This window comes from Triticum aestivum, chromosome 4B, assembly GCF_018294505.1.
Source record: "Triticum aestivum cultivar Chinese Spring chromosome 4B, IWGSC CS RefSeq v2.1, whole genome shotgun sequence".
NCBI classification, from domain to species: Eukaryota; Viridiplantae; Streptophyta; class Magnoliopsida; order Poales; family Poaceae; genus Triticum; species Triticum aestivum.
Window position 1 is genome coordinate 640,468,322 of NC_057804.1, and position 18,223 is coordinate 640,486,544.

An 18,223-nucleotide genomic window follows, 5' to 3' on the forward strand; every position below is an offset into this window, starting at 1 on the left:
CCCACCTTGCTAGCCGAGGGGCGCCCTCACCTGTTTAAAAGCCCGGGTGCGGCTGCTCTCTCGAACTCCTCTCTATAGAAGGCTTCCTTGTGGGCCAACTGGGCCCTGCGGGCCTGCATCCTGGCCCAACTACAGGTTGGGTTACTAGTCGTATGCAGGCCGCTGTGGCCCAGTAGGTGGGCTTTTTTTATTTAGTTTTTGTCTCAACAAAAATTTAGTTTTTTTCTTTTCTACTTCATTTATTTATTTCTGAATATTTTTTCTTTAGGTACAAAAAATTACAAACTTTCTGTTACTGCGAGTATTTTAAAATTTGAATAGTTTTAATTTTTTTATTTAGTTTTTCTGAATTAGGATGATTTAGTTATGATTTTGTTCTGCAAATTTTGATATTTTATATGTATTTTTCTGAATTAGGATGATTTAGTTATGATTTTTCCAAGTTTGAAAATTGCCTTATAGTCCTGGTTTGTGTCTCCAACCGGGACTATAGGTTAGACCCCTTTAGTGCCGGTTTGTGGCACGAACCGGTACTAAAGGTTGGCCCTTTAGTACCGATTTGTGCCACAAACCGGGACTAAAGGGGCTCGTGGGGCTCCGGCCTGACGCCAGCCTGCCACCACCCCTTTAGTACCGGTTCGTGGCACGAACCGGTACTAAAGGTTCAACACGAACCGGCACTAATGCATAGCCGTTTGAACCGGTACTAATGGTACCATTAGTATCGGGCTAAAATTGAACCGGGATATCCAAAAAGATCAGAGCAAATCAATATAATTAAAGCAAATCAATATAATTAAACAGAACTCCCCCAGGGCTGTTGTTAGTTGGAGGCACTCATTGTTTCGAGCAAGCCATGGATTGGTGCTTGTTGGTGGTGGGGGAGTATAAACTTTTACCATTCTGTTTGGGAACTGCCTATAATGCATGTAGTACGGAAGATATAGCCATCTCATAGTTGTTGCGTTGACAGTGAAAGTATGCTGTTCAAAATGTTATTCATCTCTATTTTAAAATCGAGCTCTCGCACCTCTACAAATCCCTGCTTCCCTCTGCGAAGGGCCTATCTATTTACTTTTATGTTGAATCATCACCTTCTTATTAAAAAGCACCCGCTGGAGAGCACACTGTCATTTGCATTCATTACTATTGGTTTATATTGGGTATGACTTGACTCGATCTCTTTTACCATGAATTACAATGTTTAGTCAGTCCTTGGTCTTTAAAGGTGCTCTGCATTTATGTTTTCCGGTAGAAAGGGCTAGCGAGATACCATTTTGTTATATCATTTGATATATGATTAGCCATCCTTTGATATATGTCGCACCAACCACCCGACAACATGTGTGATCGTTTCTTGTTGATTTGAGTGTTTTCTCTCGCCCCCTCACGTTTCCCCCTCGTGTTCTTCGTGTTCATCCTTGGGGATCCCTTCAATCATGAAAGATCGTCCTACACCAGGTTAGCCCCATATCATTTGGTATCATGAGCTTTGGTTGATCACGATTTCGGAGCCCCCAACCTCTTTTCTAGACTAATTAATTTTGTTTTGCTTTGCCCAATTTCAAAAATCCCCACTAAACTAGACATACCAATTTTTTTGTGATTTGTTGGTTTGATGAAGTTTGTTGGATTTGATCCATGGATTTCGTGTGTACCACGTAGATCTAGTTTCCCCACCCTCCCATACTCCCACAATTTTTCTTATCCCCATCCAATTTAAGTTTTTCTCCATTTTTTACGCCCAAATCTAGATCTAAAATCTCCCCGTTCATCTGTTTTGGCGAGCACCGAAACTTCCGGCCCCGCCTGGAACGTACGGTCACCGAACCTTCCAGCCATCCCGGAACTTCTGTCTTGCCCGGACCTTCCGGCCCATACAGAGAGTTTAAGCATCTTCTATTGCTTCCACAACTTCGACAACTTTGTCCACGGGGCAGCGGCATCTTCGCCAACGTACTGAAGACCGTGCCCTACGACACCGACCACACCTTCGTCCTCATCAAAGGTGACATCGACTTGACAACAACCGTAAGCAAGGGCGACAACATCGATCACTCTTTGAGTACTCCCTTGCCATTGCATTGTCACCCCGTAGCCCATTTTGCGTAACTTTACTATCGAGACTAGCCATTTGAGTATTGCTGGGCCATGCTACTTGTGCACTTTAGTGTTCATAGATACATACCCCATATCATATCTTGAGTCACAAGGTTGTTCCCGCATACACAATTGCTATATTGGTTCGTGAAGTTTGCAAAACTGGCCAAGGAAAGAGCTCAAAAGAGAGAAAGAGCCAAAAAGCTATTAAGCAAAAGAAATTCAAACAATCTTCTAAGCAACAACCATAGCATCATATCATAGTTAATCACCATATATCATATGGTATCATACTCGATCATTTTTGATCATCTATTGTTAAAGCACCGGAACATCATACATACCTAGCATACTTGTGATAGGAAGTTGCTACATTTTGTCTCTTATAGGTAGTGCACAAGTTTGTATCCGCCTATCGAGCAATCGATTAGCGTCTCTCTAGTGTTGTGTGACAATAGCATTTTCCGTGGATTCCACATTTTTCGCTCACTCCTTGGTTGCACAACCACATTTATCTATCCATGCGTGTGTTCCAGTGTGCCTCTTATTGCTATTGGTCTACTTGTTGCATTTACAAATTAGTGAATCATTTTCAACATCATTAAGTCTTGCTAGCAATTGCATAAATTTTGTGCCACCATCCTAACCGAGCTCCTTCAAAGGCTTTGCTTGTGTAGGTGTGAAAATTGACAAGAATCGGTATCAATTGTGCTATTTCCTTACTACTCTATTGAGGATCATTGATCCATCTTCAATATCGGATAAGGTACATTTGGTCTAGTTCTTCCTTTCTCCAACTCATATATTTGCTTGCGATGATGGATAGGCCAACTACATCTTCAAATCCTCTATTTGATGAGCATCAAGAACCGAACAACTACTTCACTAAGGTTCACCTATTTGGTGAGCAATGAGCTCTACACCAAGGGAATGAAGCCATGAACAAGCGCATTGAGCTACTCGCCATTGACTTGAGGCATTCCGAAGAGCGAACAAGAGAATACGTCGACAATACTCTTGCACATCACATGGAAGATCTCAATGCCAACATGACTACTCAAATGGAAGAGCTACGAACTTTGATGGTCAATCGATCTTCTTCCACTTCGTCATCACATAGGTGAAGCCGCTCAAGTCATCATTCTTCCGATTCCATCACCTGCTCAAGTACACGGACATCAAACACTTTTCGTCGAGCCGCACGCCAAGATCGTCAAGCAAACCGAAATCTTCTACATGGCAACGGTTCACAAGAGCAACTTGATGAGCAAGAACATCGACATCGTCAAAATCAAGCTACCCTCGAGCAAGCACAACAAAGGCAACGCCAACGCCAACACGAGCAAGCGCAAGAATGCCAACACCAACAAGAGCAAATGCAAGAATGTCAATGCCAACACCAAGTCAAGGAAGACGCCGATGCTCTATGTCAAGAACAACAATGACATGAAGCACAAGCCCTTGCAGTGCAACGTGCCCTATGAGACACAAATCATGCCATCGCCAACCGCAACTGACGTGTTCGTTAAGAACAAGAAGCACTTCATAATGAATTACAAAAGAGGCGACATCAAGCATGACTGCACAGCCAAGCTCCACAAGTTCGGCAAGAGCAACAACCTCGACAAGAGAAACATGAGAATCCTGCATGCCAAGAGCAACTTGAGGTTGACAATCCTCCATGTCAAGAACGTCATCACAATAGGCAAGCGCACAATGGAGAGCACCGCTACGGCAAGCTCAAGATCAACATGCCAAAGTTTTCCGGAAGAAAGGATCCTGAAGACTATCTCTCATGGGCATTGAAAGTCGACAAGATCTTTCGTCTCCACAACTATGAAGAGGGAAAAGAAGATCGCCATGGCATCTCTTGAGTTCCAAGATTATGTTCTTATTTGGTGGGAGCAAGTCATTGAGAGACAGGTAGCCAAAGGCGAACCACCCATCACAACATGGAACCAAATGAAAGATGTCATGCAAGTGCGCTTCGTGCCAATACACTATAGCCGTGACTTATTCATGAAATTGAAACTTCTCAAGCAAGGCACCAAGTACGTTGAAGAGTATTGCAAGGAGATGGAGAATACCATGATTCGAGCTAATCTCAAGGAAGACTAGGAACAAACTATGGCAAGATTCTTGAATGACTTCAACCATCCTATCAAGAAAATTGCCGACTTCCAACCCTACTCCAACCTCATTGAGCTAGTGCACCAAGCCACCAAGGCAGAGCAACAAGTAAAAGAGGATTACAAGTACTCCAAGTACTTCGGCACCTCCTACCTCAACCAAACCGCCTACAAGCATCGGCGACAAGCCAAGTTACAAGACTTCGACACCATCAAGTCGTCCTCCAACTACAAGCAACTTCAAGCCGAGAGCTTCATCATCTACAACTCCTATCGGAGATAGGCCTCCAAGACGAGCTCCATCCAATGCTTCAAATGTCAAGGACGAGGCCACAAGTCCTTTGAGTGCCAAACAAGACACACCATGATAATCAACGACGATGGCACCTATTACTCTATGATCGATGAAGAAATTGAAGTGCTTGAACACATGGCCATGCACCGTCAAGTGAATGAGGATGCAAACAATCCAGTCTTTTGTGACAATGATCCGAGCCCCACTCTCGTTGTCTCCAAGGTCTTGACGCTTCAACACCAACAAGATGAGGACCAACGTTGCCACATCTTCCACTCCAAAGCAGGCAACAATGCAAGTTCTGTGAAGGTCATCATCAACGGAGGAAGTTGCCACAATTTGGCAGGTGAAGAGCTACGCGACAAGCTTAAATTGGTCAAGATAAAGCACCCTCATCCTTACAAGGTCCAATGGCTTAGAGACTCCGGCACCATTCGCGTCGAGCACACCGTGCAAGTATCCTTCAAGACTGGCGCCTATGAGGATACCTTGTAATGTGATGTGCTACCTGTGTCCATTTGCCACCTCCTTATTGGATGGCCATGGCAATTCGACCACGACATCATCCACAATGGACGCACCAATCACTATAGCTTCAAGATGAATGGCAAGGAGTTCGTGCTACGACCTATGTCACCTAGTCAAGTGATTGCCGACAAGCAAACATCCTACCATCATGGAGAGAATAGTGAGAGAGTGACCCACAAAAGGAGAGTGAGAGCCACAAGCCTAAATCGAGTGCCTCCATGATGAGCGACAAGAAACATCTAGTGATTTTTGCCACCAAAAGTGAGATCAGAGAAGTGTGTGAGAACCCATCGAGTGTTCTTCACTTTGTGCTCTTATGCAAAGGTGAAGCGGAAAAATTAATACCTCACCACCTCTACCTTTAGTGTTGTCTCGTTTGTTGCAGGAATTCCAAGATGTTTCTCCTGATGAGCTACCCTCAGGACTACCTCCTCTACAAGGCATCGAGCGCCGCATCGACCTCATACACGGAGCACCACTTTCCAACAAGGCATCCTACCACGGTAACACCGAAGAAACTAAGGAGATCCAACGGCAAGTTCAACAACTCATCGACAATGGCCATGTACGTGAAAGCTTGAGCCCTTGTGTCGGTCCGGTAATCCTTATCCCTAAGAAAGGTGGTACCTATCGAATGTGTTCCAATTGTCATCCCACCAATGCTATCACCATTAGATATCGTCACCCCATTCCACGATTAGCTGACATACTAGATGAGCTTCGAGGAGCCATAATTTTCTCTAAGATTGATCTTAAGAGTGGCTATTATCAAATCCGCATACAAGAGGGTGATGAATGGAAAACTGCATTCAAGAACAAATTTGGCTTATATGAATGGCTTGTTATGCCAACGGGCTTATCCGAAGCACCCGGTACTTTCATGCGTGTCATGCATTTTGTCGTTAGACCATATATTGGAGTTTTTCTAGTGGTCTACTTTGACGACATTTCTTCTGTTTAGCAAGTCGCTCAAAGATCACATCACACCTTAGAATTGTTTTGCAAACCCTTCAAAAAGAGAGACTCTATGCTAACATGGAGAAATGCAAATTGGGTGTTGACAAGCCTGTATTCCTAGGATTCGTTGTGTCTTCTAAAGGTGTGCATGTAGACGAAACTAAAATTGAAGCTATTAAAACTTGGCCCCAACCCACAAACTTGCAACAAGTGCGTAGTTTTCTTGGCTTAGCTAGATTTTATCTCCGCTTTTTGAAGGATTTTAGCACCATTGCTTTGCCTTTACATGCTTTGAGCAAAAAGAATGCACCATTTGTTTGGGGACCATCCCAAGATACAACATTTCATGAGCTTAAGAATTTGCTTACGCATACCCCTTTGCTTGCATTACCCAACTTTGATAAACCTTTTGAGGTACATTGTGATGCTAGTAGTAATGGCATTGGAGGTGTGTTGATGCAAGAGATGCACCCCATCGCATACTTTAGTGAAAAACTTCGAGGGGCGCAACTTAACTACCCCATCTATGACAAAGAATCATATGCTCTCCTCCGATGACGAGGTCAAAGGCATCGAGGACGGTGGCATGGAGGGCATCGAGGACGAGGAGATCGATGTCGATGAGTGGAGGAGTGTCTTCCCCGGGGCTGATAAGGGATTAATCGTTGAATCAAACATTACACTAAATATATCTGTAACCCATTTATCGGTAGGTTAACTAGGGACATATTTAATATATATCCGAGGCTACATAGCAACATGCATTGTACTGACTGGCTAAATATGCAATCCCAGGCTACATAGAAACAAGGAAGAGTGTTACCTTAATGTTCTGATGATGTCTAGATATACCTGTAAGAGCAGCAGCAGCAACCACAACACCAACACAGCAACAGTTAACTGTAGTTAATGGACCGATATTTGTAACAATGTAATAAACTACATCCACCCGTAATATAAGATGTTAATTCATCCAATATGTGAGTATATTGGATTCAATAAGATCTTACATAATGAGACGGAGAGAGTGTTTACTACATCATTGTGCAATTGTTGTTTAAGTTCTTAATATCAACTTGGTGCTTTTAGGTACATATGTCATTCGCAAAGTTCCATGCTTCGACCCTTTCTACATATGGGGGAATGAGATATTCATGAACCATCATCAAATGAGGAAACTAATAAAGATTGTTATTGAAATGGGTAAAAGATTTCAATCAAACTATTTGTTTACACTTTATGCAAGACAACAATGAACTGTAGCATGATAAATAAGAACTCTGTAGTCTTCTTTTTACTGCCAATAATGAGTTGTGTTAGATGGCAATGTCTGAATCTTATTTCCTTCGTAGTGGTTCCCAAAGCAGTTTACTCAAGATTACCTCTCAAACTACATGATTGGCGGCCGGCCATCACAAGGAGTTGGACTAGAGTCATGCGTGCCTTCTGCATTGAGGAGGGCACAATAGGGGCATTCCACTTCACCTTGTTCAGCAACCAGAATGTCCCTCGCCTCTTTCTTTACCATCTTTAATAGTACAAGTATACTACCCTGCTTCATCATTCTTTATTTGGTGCTTATATATTCTTGTTTTGATGTAATTCTTGAACATATGTACCTGTGAATCGAATAATGCATTGGTTGTTGAACCTAATGGATATGAATGAAACTATAGCCTACTTTTAAATTGAAATTTGGTACAATTTTAAACATCAGCAATTAAATTAGGGTAAAGATACGCTCTGCAGGTCATTACGGCGCACATGGTCTATAAAAGCACAACATGTGTGATATACATCATAATCCGACACGGTTCATGGAGAGGAAACGTGTGTAACCATGGACAAAGTTGCCGTTTTCAAAGCATGTGTTACGTCAGACAATATCACAAAAGGTTCTAGAAAATTAAATGTGTGTGATTGTAGCCTTACTGTACATGCTTTACAATCACAAACTGTTTGTGATGTGACGCGCATCATAAACGTAGAGCCAGTTTGGTACGTGCGTGGAAAAAGCCCGGACTGCGTCTGGTACGGTAAAACCACAGAAGTCCAACTGCAATGGTAATGCGAGCACACACGAGTAGAAAGGATGGAGCGTTTGGGATAGGCGAGATATCACAAACAGTTGTATGAAGAATCGCGTTTGGGATACATACCGGCAACGCATACGCTTAGTTATGCAAAACGTATGCATTGCTACTACCTATCTCTGGCGGTTTTTGCGCCATGTGGGAAGGACCCCCCTATCGTCCACACTCACTAGGCGATGGTTTAAAATGCTGTCGCAGAAAGGGGTTAAAAACTGTTTGGATAGCAGCTCACTGTACCAATGTCGCTATCCTCGAGAACAGTAGCGGTGCCCGCACCAAAAAGCTATGGGTTCAAGTGCACTAATCTCTCTAAATGTTTTGATTTTTGCACAAATACAAATAGAACTAGACTTCCAATCAAAAAGTTGTGGGGCAGTTGACCCCACACCTTACAAGTAGAATCGCCCCTGCTCGAGAGGAGGGGTAACATCATCATTAAGGGCAGCCTTGCTGTCCGGCTCGCCCTCTTTGCCATCTATGGAGGTCGTGGTGACCACACCCCTCTTCTTGGGAGAGGCCTTGACCTCCTTTGGGACCTCCAACAATGCGGGCTCCAGCAACCCCAGCATGACTGGGTTGAGCTCCTGGCCTGAAAGCGAGGGCTCTGATCGAAAATCAGTGAAATCTGCGATGCCCTACGAGACAGTAACGGTTCAGAAGAGGAAGTTTGGTAGTCACGCCCAAAAGAGAGCGACGAAGAAGAAGCATACCTCTCTCATGGGAGCGTCATGGTAGAAGGGCTCCACCTTGATCTCCATGAATAACGCGTCGGCATCTAAACCGGTCGACATACTAATCCGACAATGAACCTCCTCCTCCTCCTTGAGCTCATCAGGGGAAACCCACATGGGATCCTCTCGCCCCTTGTACGAATACATTAGTGCCTCCTGGGTTTGCAATAGGAGGACATGGCATTGCACCGAGGTCCTCAAGATGTGGATCCCTCCCAAGCTATCGGTCTTCAGGCGCGCCGTGGCATTAACAAGCAACTGGGTGTCTTTGGAAAGGGCGTGAAGGGAATCCCAGGAGCGAAGTCGCCTCGGAGCCCCACCGATGAAGGCCGATAGGCTGATGCTGAGGCCGGGGATGTAAAGTCAGGTCTTGTGCCACGCTCATAGAGAGTTGGGAAATGGCACAAGGAAGAATTTGGAGGACGGTCCTAGCTGAAGGCTCAGCCCTCCGAGGTTGCGATTCATTTGTCTGCACCTGAATGCAAAAGAAATAGCAGAATAACTCAAAGCAAGGAGTCGTCCCGAGAATGCACTCCTAGAAGATAATGAAGCTGGCAATGTGGAGAACTTCGGGTTGGCGTCAAGTGGTGAAGATGACATCAAAAAAAAAATACGAGTCCCTGTATGAACTTGTGCAGGGGAAACCAAGACCGCGGCAAAAAAATCTTGATGGAGCGCGCGCTCGTCGGTGACCAGCGTTGGAGGGACTTCTCCCTTTGCGGATATCCAATATGTTAGGTTTGTCAGAAATAACCCCTTCGTCTTCAGCCTTCTGTCCTCCGCCTCTGAGGCGGCTGAGGGGAACCACTTGTCGATGGTCTTGTTGGCCTTCTTCCTCTCCGTCGGCTCCTCGGCGGTGCCGTCCCTCTTTTGGTGAAAGTGGAATGGCGAAAGTGGAGATCAAGGAGCTCAACGGAGTCACGAGGAAGAAGCAAAAAGAGGAAGGCAGAATGCAGGGCTTACCACTCTTTCCCCCTCTTTATATTACCGCGATAAGCGCTAAACAATCAGGATTAATGGCGCGACACGCGCCCCAATACTCATGCACTTGGCACTTATGTAGACATTGGTGTTAAACTCCGGGCACCCTCACCATAATTGTAGTGAAGGCCTATCTCCAGGAGACCCGATAATGATCGTAGCCAGGTTCCCCATGACAACCTTCCTCATCTGAGGAGCTGGCGCCATCCCCAAGAACTTGAAGGACTCATGGGCAACTGGTGGCGGGATGACCCGGGGTAGGCCCATGACAAGGGTTCGGCCCAATATGACCAACGACCCAGTAGTTGTCAAGAGTATCACTCGGCTGAGCCAGTCCAATGAAGCCCATTCGGTGGAGCGTCGTGAACCTCATCTAAAAAATCACCATACCGTCCATCCGACTGGACCAAGACGTGGTCAATCCAGACAAATGCACCTGCAGTGCCATCAAGGCGACTCTTATGGCGATGTGGTAATGCCACTAGTAATTGCCGCCATTATGGCCGTTATCACATCATGGCTCTTAACAACCCTTTTAACTCCACCTTCTCAGCCGTAGTATATAAGGAGAAAATGGTGCGAGACATAGACATAGTCACTTAAGTCTACATGCCAGATAATTTCTTTGTAATCACTTGACTCAAACAAGGGAAAAACATCCAAGTAGGAGGAGTGTTACCACTAGAACAGGGGATATCTTCCACATGCGCCTTGCCTCCACAAAATCCCCAAATCATGAGTATTGTCGCAAAATTCCCTCAACAATCTACAATACCAAGTTTTCTTTATTAGATTCATTATGAAATATATCTTACATTATATATATATATATATAATGTTTCCTACAAGCAGTGGTAGTTACCACCACTTGTGTTTTGTATGTTGTATGTAGTATCTGTCGAAACCGAGAGTATGTACGTGTAGTATGTAGTATATAACAATGATTAGGTAGTATATGTACAAATTTTTAGGTAGTATGTACCATTTTTTTAGTATGCTCTTTTTTACGTACAAATATGTACGTATTTCACAAATATAACAAAAACTATGGGCTCATATGCAATTTTTTCATGTAACTTGCTTTGAAATATCTTAGATATATTATATAAACATATTTAAAATAATAAAATAGTATATATAGTACCACATGGTAGTATATGAGATATGTGGGGTAACTACCACCGGGTGGTAGGATGGATTTTCCCTATATATATATATATATATATATATATATATATATATATATATATATATATATATATATATATATATGATATCATAGATATTAGCACATTTTCTATGCAAATAGTCAAACTTTAACTTGTTTGCCTCAGGACAATCCTAGAACTCAATTATTTTGGAATGAAGGGGTCCCTCACTAGGCTCTCTACAATTTATCTGTGTATGTATGCCATCTACTACCTCCGTCCTGGTTTATTGGTCCCTATCGTATTTTGCGTCAAATTTTGATAATAGATTTAACTGAAAAATGTTAATGCATATCATAAAATATAATATCATTGAAAACTACGTTCAAATAAGAATCCAACGATATAAGTTCTGGTGACATGCATTAACCCTTTTTAGTTAATTTTTTGGTCGTGCGCTACACGCCTTTGCCCGACCAATTAGTTCATAGTTGGGGTGAACTCATGAGTGCTTTGACCACATTCGATGGATTATTTAGCAACTAGATGTGATGGTAGTCGGCGTACTGAATTTATGAGTTTACTGCTTATCTACCATGGTCCCAACACATGCTATAATATTTCATGAATGTTTGATTGATCACGACACATATCCACGCTTCTACTTATGTGTGGTCATTGCTTTGAGAGATGCTACAAGTGAACCTATGAACTTTGGTCCAATTTTCATACGTAAGTGATTTTCCAACTTATGTTTACATGCATTTTATTTTTTGCAATTAATTATTCCGAAAATACTAAAATACTTCCAACACATTCTACGATCATAAATTATTACAACCAGGAAAGCTAGTGAGATTGGAAACCTCGTTAGAACAGATGGGATCATAAATAGATTCTTAATTCCTTTCTAAGTGTTTCTCGAATGAGGGTAGCGATGTTGCCTACGGATTTATAACTTGGTTTCTCAGTTGTGGGGAAAGTTATCCATGCTACAAACCCTTGCATTGAGTGGCCTAAAACCTACATACCATTCGACAATCCTTGGAGTACCAGCTGTCGGATAATTAACCGTTGTATATTGCTCTATGCTTCATTAGTCCATTTATTGGCCAGTTTAGATGAAAGATATGTAAAGAAAGTGGTGTATTAGATGAATTAGATCCCTATTTGTGAAGTACTCTTGGTGACAATGAGAGAGTGCAAAACTCAGTCGGATTTGCCTAAGTAAGGATAAAATATAGTTGAGTTGTTATCCCGATAATGACTTATGGATGATTCTTTTCACAATGCGCTATTTTATTACTTAATATGTGAGGTGAATTCACTCTTTTCTTACCAAGAAATTCTTGGGTAATCAACTCCCATTCTACAAACAGCCAAATATGAACCTTGTCGATCTTCTTTCCTCGTGGACAGGAAACACACCAGCGGTGTGCGCTGGGTGATTCCATGGTGCCTTTTGCAGTTGACCGTCTGGATAGTTGACCGGAATATCACTTTGATTCGCGTGGCCAACAGGCAAGAGTAAGGGTTTTCGACACCTTCGGTGGAGTATTAACCATTAGATGCAATGGTAGGTTGTCTAATGGTAATGAAATTATGGATACACTAGTCGTCAACTCGTGCCTCTGCACGGGCTAGCACTTCTTAGTTCCTACTACTTCATGTTTTTTGTACGATACAAAATATCTGACAACAATAAGACGTTCTTGAAGTTCTTACTATGTTCAATTTTTTGTATGATACAAAATGTCTGACGGTAATAAGATGGTTTCTTGAATTGTCATTAAAAGTGCCATGAATTATTTTTATTAGTTAGACATATGGCTAATAGGAGTTATAACCCTTGAACCAATGTCTCATTATTATTTTTGAAAAACCGAATGTTCACAATGATATATACACATTGTTCTCGTGTGATTGCAAAAGATCTCAGAGTTATATGCAATGTAAAAGAATGTGAGTTGATATTTATCTATTTAATGTTTATTAGTGTGGATTAAAGATATAGACATGTACATGTAGCACTATATATTCTACATCATGGAGTAGATAATTCATGTACGTAAAAATCTTTTTTTATTATAATTTCTGGGAAAATATCTTAACCAAAATGTATGCCCAAACAATGGACCTTTAATATTAACTATCACTTCATAAAAAATAATATTAGTTCTGAAACACAGTATGGACTCTGGACGTAGTGGTGGAATAACACATTTAAAGTCTATAGACCTACATGCACTATGTACGCACGTAAGAATCTATTTTGGCTCTCAACGATATATCACACTTGTATCTATGAAGCTACAGGAAACTATGAGCGTGTTCGGCAGCTCTCCGCTCCGCAGGTGAGCGGCCCGCAACCTATTTTCTCGGAGTCGCCAAAGCGTGGCTCCGTGCGCTCCCATATTTTGCAGAGCCAGATGATTGCCGATATATCACACTTGCATCCTTTTTTCCCTTTGCTTATATGTTTTGCACGTATGATTTATTGCCACTTATGTCACGTCAAATATATATACTATCAGGACTCCAGAGTCCATGTCTCAGATTTCCTTTTTTTTCCTTATTCAAGGGAATGGAGAGTCCTAGTGAATCACACTTGGGTTGGGATAGGAGAGCAGGCCTCACGTTTATTATTCAAGGGAGAGAGAGAGAGTCCTAATGGAAAACGACTCTTGTAGATGGGATAAGAGAGCACGCCTCACGCTTTCATCCAATGGCTACAAATACATTATATATTAAATGGACGGTCAATTTTCTTTAGTTTCACGGTTTAATGTGGTGTCTCGTATGGTGCCTTCAATTAGTAAATATAAGATAAGATTGCCTGTAGGACGTGATCCCAACATAAGCTATGTTGTGTCATGAATGTTTGATTGATCATTACACATAGGTAAACTTATATTTATGTTTTACCGCTGCTATGAGAGATTTTGTACTAGTGAACAACCTATGACCCTGATCCATTTCTACCGTAAGAAAACTCTCCAACCACCTATGAAAGCCATGCATGCATGCATGCAACGTGTTTGTAGTGAGAGCGGAGAGGGTGTGCAACCCGTGTGGATGGGCCAGTGGAGGACCAACGAGAGAAAGGAATCAAAATACGGCCGGTGTGTCGGCTAGCTGCTGTCATTTGCTCTTGGCTTGCCGCGCCAGCTGAGCCGCTCCAAATCACTTTGGCACTCGTACTACTCGTAGATAGATCACTTGGCACACGCGCAAAACAAGGAAACTATTCTGCTGAATGGCTATAATTTGTGCCAAATGGTCCGTGACCAAGAAAATGAATTATTAGGTGAGATCTGGAAGGATGAGGTTGGTCTCCTGGATTCATAGAACTTGTACAGGAAAGGATGATGTTCTCGTTTTCTCGCACGTGAGTTGCATGTATACGTTAAGCGGCAGCACGGCAGCAGTATATATAGCTGCTATGCACAACTTAGATAGTCACACACACACACACACACACAACACACACACACAGATAGTTGAAGAGATGTTTCCAGTGACGGGTTCACCGAAATGCGTTGCTTTCCGGTCAAAGCATACCGGCAAGTACCTAGGTAGCGTGCAAGCAGGGAGCGAGGAGAGCGCCGGCGGAGGCAAGTTCTTCGAGGAGCTGAGCCACGGTGCCGACGACGTCGATGTCCTTGCAAGCCCGTACACTAGATTCTACCTGGAGCCATCCAAGGAGCACGACGGGCTCCTGCACGTCAGGTGCTGCCACAACAACAAGTACTGGGTGGCCAAACATGTCGGTGAAGGCAGCGGCCACTGGATCATTGGCATCGTCAATGAACCGGAGGACGACCTGTCCAAGCCGTCATGCACGCTTTTTGAGCCCATCCCTCTCGCGGACACGGACAATAATCTATCCATCAGGTACGTACAGTACCATCTATCTCTTCTGTCTACACGTTAATTTACCAATCATTCTATGTCTACTACTCACTCTGTCTGGAACAGTATATTTTTTTGTTAAAATTGTATTGGACAAAGCCTCCACGCAGAATCAATTAATAATTACTACCTTTCGTCTCATAATATAAGATCGGTTTTGACAGTACTGACAAAAACGCTCTTATATAATGGGACAGAGCGAGTAATGTCTTGGAGGAAAAAGAAAACGAAAAAAGATCAACACCGATAGCTGCTTGGTCTAGTAGTCCTCATTCTAATAGGCTGGAAACACATGCATGCAGGTTCTTCCGTCCTCAGCAGACAACAAGCTCTGAATCTGATATGACCAAGGAAAAGGGGACAACTGAAGAAGCCTACCTGTTTCTGGGAACCGAAGGGCATGAAAAAGCAGTTGATCAAGTGAAATCTCTTCATGACTTCTCCGCCATTGATCTATCGAAGCAATTGGTACTGCCCAAATATGTTGCTTTTAAAGGCGACAATGACATGTACCTCCGGGCGAGGATTATCCAGAAACGCAATTACCTGGAATTCTCATCATCTGATATTGCAGATTCAACTGTGGTCAACACTATTTTCCCCAACTACGCTAATGGGAATGTGCGCATAAAATCTAACCACTTCAACAGGTTTTGGAGGCTCAGCCCCAACTGGATCTGGGCTGACTCCACTGACAACAGCAGCAGAGACCGTGACACACTCTTCAGGGTGGTCATGTTGCCCGACTACATCGGTCTCCAGAACCTGGGAAACTCCAGGTACTGCAAGAGGCTAACTGCCGACAAGAAGACAAGCTGCCTTAACGCCGCCGTCGATACCATCACCCTTGAAGCAAGGTTACGGGTGGAAGAAGCCGTACTTTCGTGAGAGGTCTATGGCGTGGAGTTCAAGCTCTCCGAAGCTAGGATCTACGGCGAGAAGCCTCTTACCTCTCCCAGCATGACTTCAACCAATGACACCAACGAAACACATGCCAAGACCCTGACCCTGAAATACGAGGAGACGCAGGGCAAGACCTGGAGCTCGACTGTTAGCCTCAAGATCGGTGTCACGACCAAGTTAAGAGCCGGGATCCCGGTCATAGCAGAAGGGAAGGTTGAGGTATCCACTGAATTCAACTCAGAGTACGAATGGGGGTCATCCATTCAGACAACGACATCACAAGAGGCCTCCTACCAGGCTGTGGTGCCTCCGATGACCAAGGTGACAATCAGAGCGGCTGCGACTCAGGGTTCTATTGACGTCCCGTTCTCCTACACTCAGAGGGACATTCTGATTACAGGAGAGGTTGTTACCTACAAGATGGATGATGGCCTGTTCACTGGTATGAACAACTATAATTTCCAATTTGAAGCCACACAAGAGCGCATCTGATGTGAAGATGCATGCATTAGTTAGCAGTATTAAATAAAGCCATCCATGCCTTGGAGTGGCCCAACTTTTCTGTGTGGTGATTCGATGGTGTATTGTACTTTTAGTTTATTTTACTTTGTGGACTGTGTGTTGTTATATACTACACTAGTATTATTGTACCCCCGTTCCCTTTACCCAACGTAGAGTTCTCTATATCATGATTAGCATAGTACTGTACCCCCTTCATTTTGTTTTACCGGTGTATCCATATTTTCAACTTGCTAATTTAGAGCATCTCTAGCAGCTCGTGATACAGTTACATATACAAGTTTTGGACAAGTATATGGCAAAATAGGCCTCCATCAGCGCATCTATTTATTTGTATATATAGACACCCTCCATGTTGTCTCCAACCACCACCACGATGTAGCAATATCCCCGGTGATGGAGAGTTGTAACCAACCCAAATAGAGAGAAGCTTGCCTTTTCAGGAGTTGTGAGTGCACCAATCTGATTTCCCTAAGTACCAGTAATCTTTATACAGATATGTCAGTAAAATTATAACAAAGAAACTTAACCGTGAAGTTATTTCCTGTGCCAAATATGATAGTATCGTTTCCACAAAATATCTAAGTAGTTTTTTTTATAAGATAGTGGTCAATGATAGAGAAGTTTGAGTTCATACACTTTCTAGGGATCATGAATTTTAGATTTAGGGTAGCCCCACCTGAATATATTGCTCAAGGCCAGTATCTAGATGCAAAGAGAAGCTTATCTTTTGTAGGAGTTGCTGAGTGCACTCAATATAGTTTCCAGAAGTATCGTTGAATTACTAATCTTGATAAATGCTCTTGCAATAGACAGTTGATGCGTATGTTGGCCGATGTGAAGTATGGAAAGTATAAGATGACTGCAATGGAGCTAACATACAACATAATATCTGTTAGTCCTTGCTACTTGTGAGCCACGTTGGGATTTTCTCTGAAGAGGAGGGGATATGCAATATAGTAGAGGTAAGTATTTCGCTCAGTGAGAACCAAGGTTTATCGAACCAATAGGAGAATCACGCAAATCCTCGTGAACAACATCTGCACACAAGAAAGTAAATACTTGCACCCAACACAGGCAAGAGGGTTGTCAATCCCCTTGAACTCGTTACCTGTAAGGATTAAATCTTGTATAGGTAGATGGATAAATTGCAAAACAAAATAAAAAATGAAAATTGCAACAAAGGAATTTTGGTTTTTATAATATGATTAAAGTAGACCCGGGGCCATAGTTTTCACTAGAGGTTTCTCTCTCGAGCACATAACATAGGGAGGGTGAACAAATTACTATCGGACAATTGATAGAAAAACGCATAGTTATGACGATATTCAAGGCAATGATCATGTATATAGACATCACGACTCCTGCCTGCATCTACTACTATTACTCCACCAACCGGCCGCTATCCAACATGCATCTATGGTATTAAGTTCATGAAAAATAGAGTAATGCCTTAAGCAAGATGACATGATGTAGACAAAGTAAACCCAATCAATATGAATAAACCCTGTCGTTTTACCCTTACCGGCTACAATACAAATACGTGTCTTGTCTCCTTCTTTCACTGGGATATAGAGCACCGCATGATTGAACTCATCACAAAGCTCATCCGACAAATCACCACAACTACCATCCAACTGGACCAAGACGTGTTCAATCAGCACAAATGCTACCCGCTGCGCCATCAAGATGACTCTTATGGCGATGTGGTAAAGCCAGTAGTAATTGCCGCCATTATGGTTGTTATTACATTATGGCTTTTAACAACCCTTGTAACTCCACCTTCTCACCGTAGTATATAATGTGACAATGGTGTGAGGCATAGACATAGTCACATAAGTTTACATGCATAATCACTTGGCTCAAACAAGAGAAAACATCCAAATAGGAGGAGTGTTACCACTAGAACAGGGGCCATCTTCCACGT

The 18,223-nt window shown here is 42.8% G+C and overlaps 1 protein-coding gene across 1 annotated transcript; it reads left to right on the top strand.

Annotated features, from left to right (window-relative positions):
* The first annotated feature begins 14,446 nt into the window (after positions 1-14,446).
* LOC123089530 (uncharacterized) lies at positions 14,447-16,454 on the top strand. Its single transcript, XM_044511186.1, has 2 exons — positions 14,447-14,856; positions 15,177-16,454. Exons 1-2 carry the CDS (start codon positions 14,471-14,473, stop codon positions 15,760-15,762), a joined length of 972 nt encoding a protein of 323 aa, XP_044367121.1. The 5' UTR covers positions 14,447-14,470; the 3' UTR covers positions 15,763-16,454.
* The last annotated feature ends 1,769 nt before the right edge of the window (positions 16,455-18,223 follow it).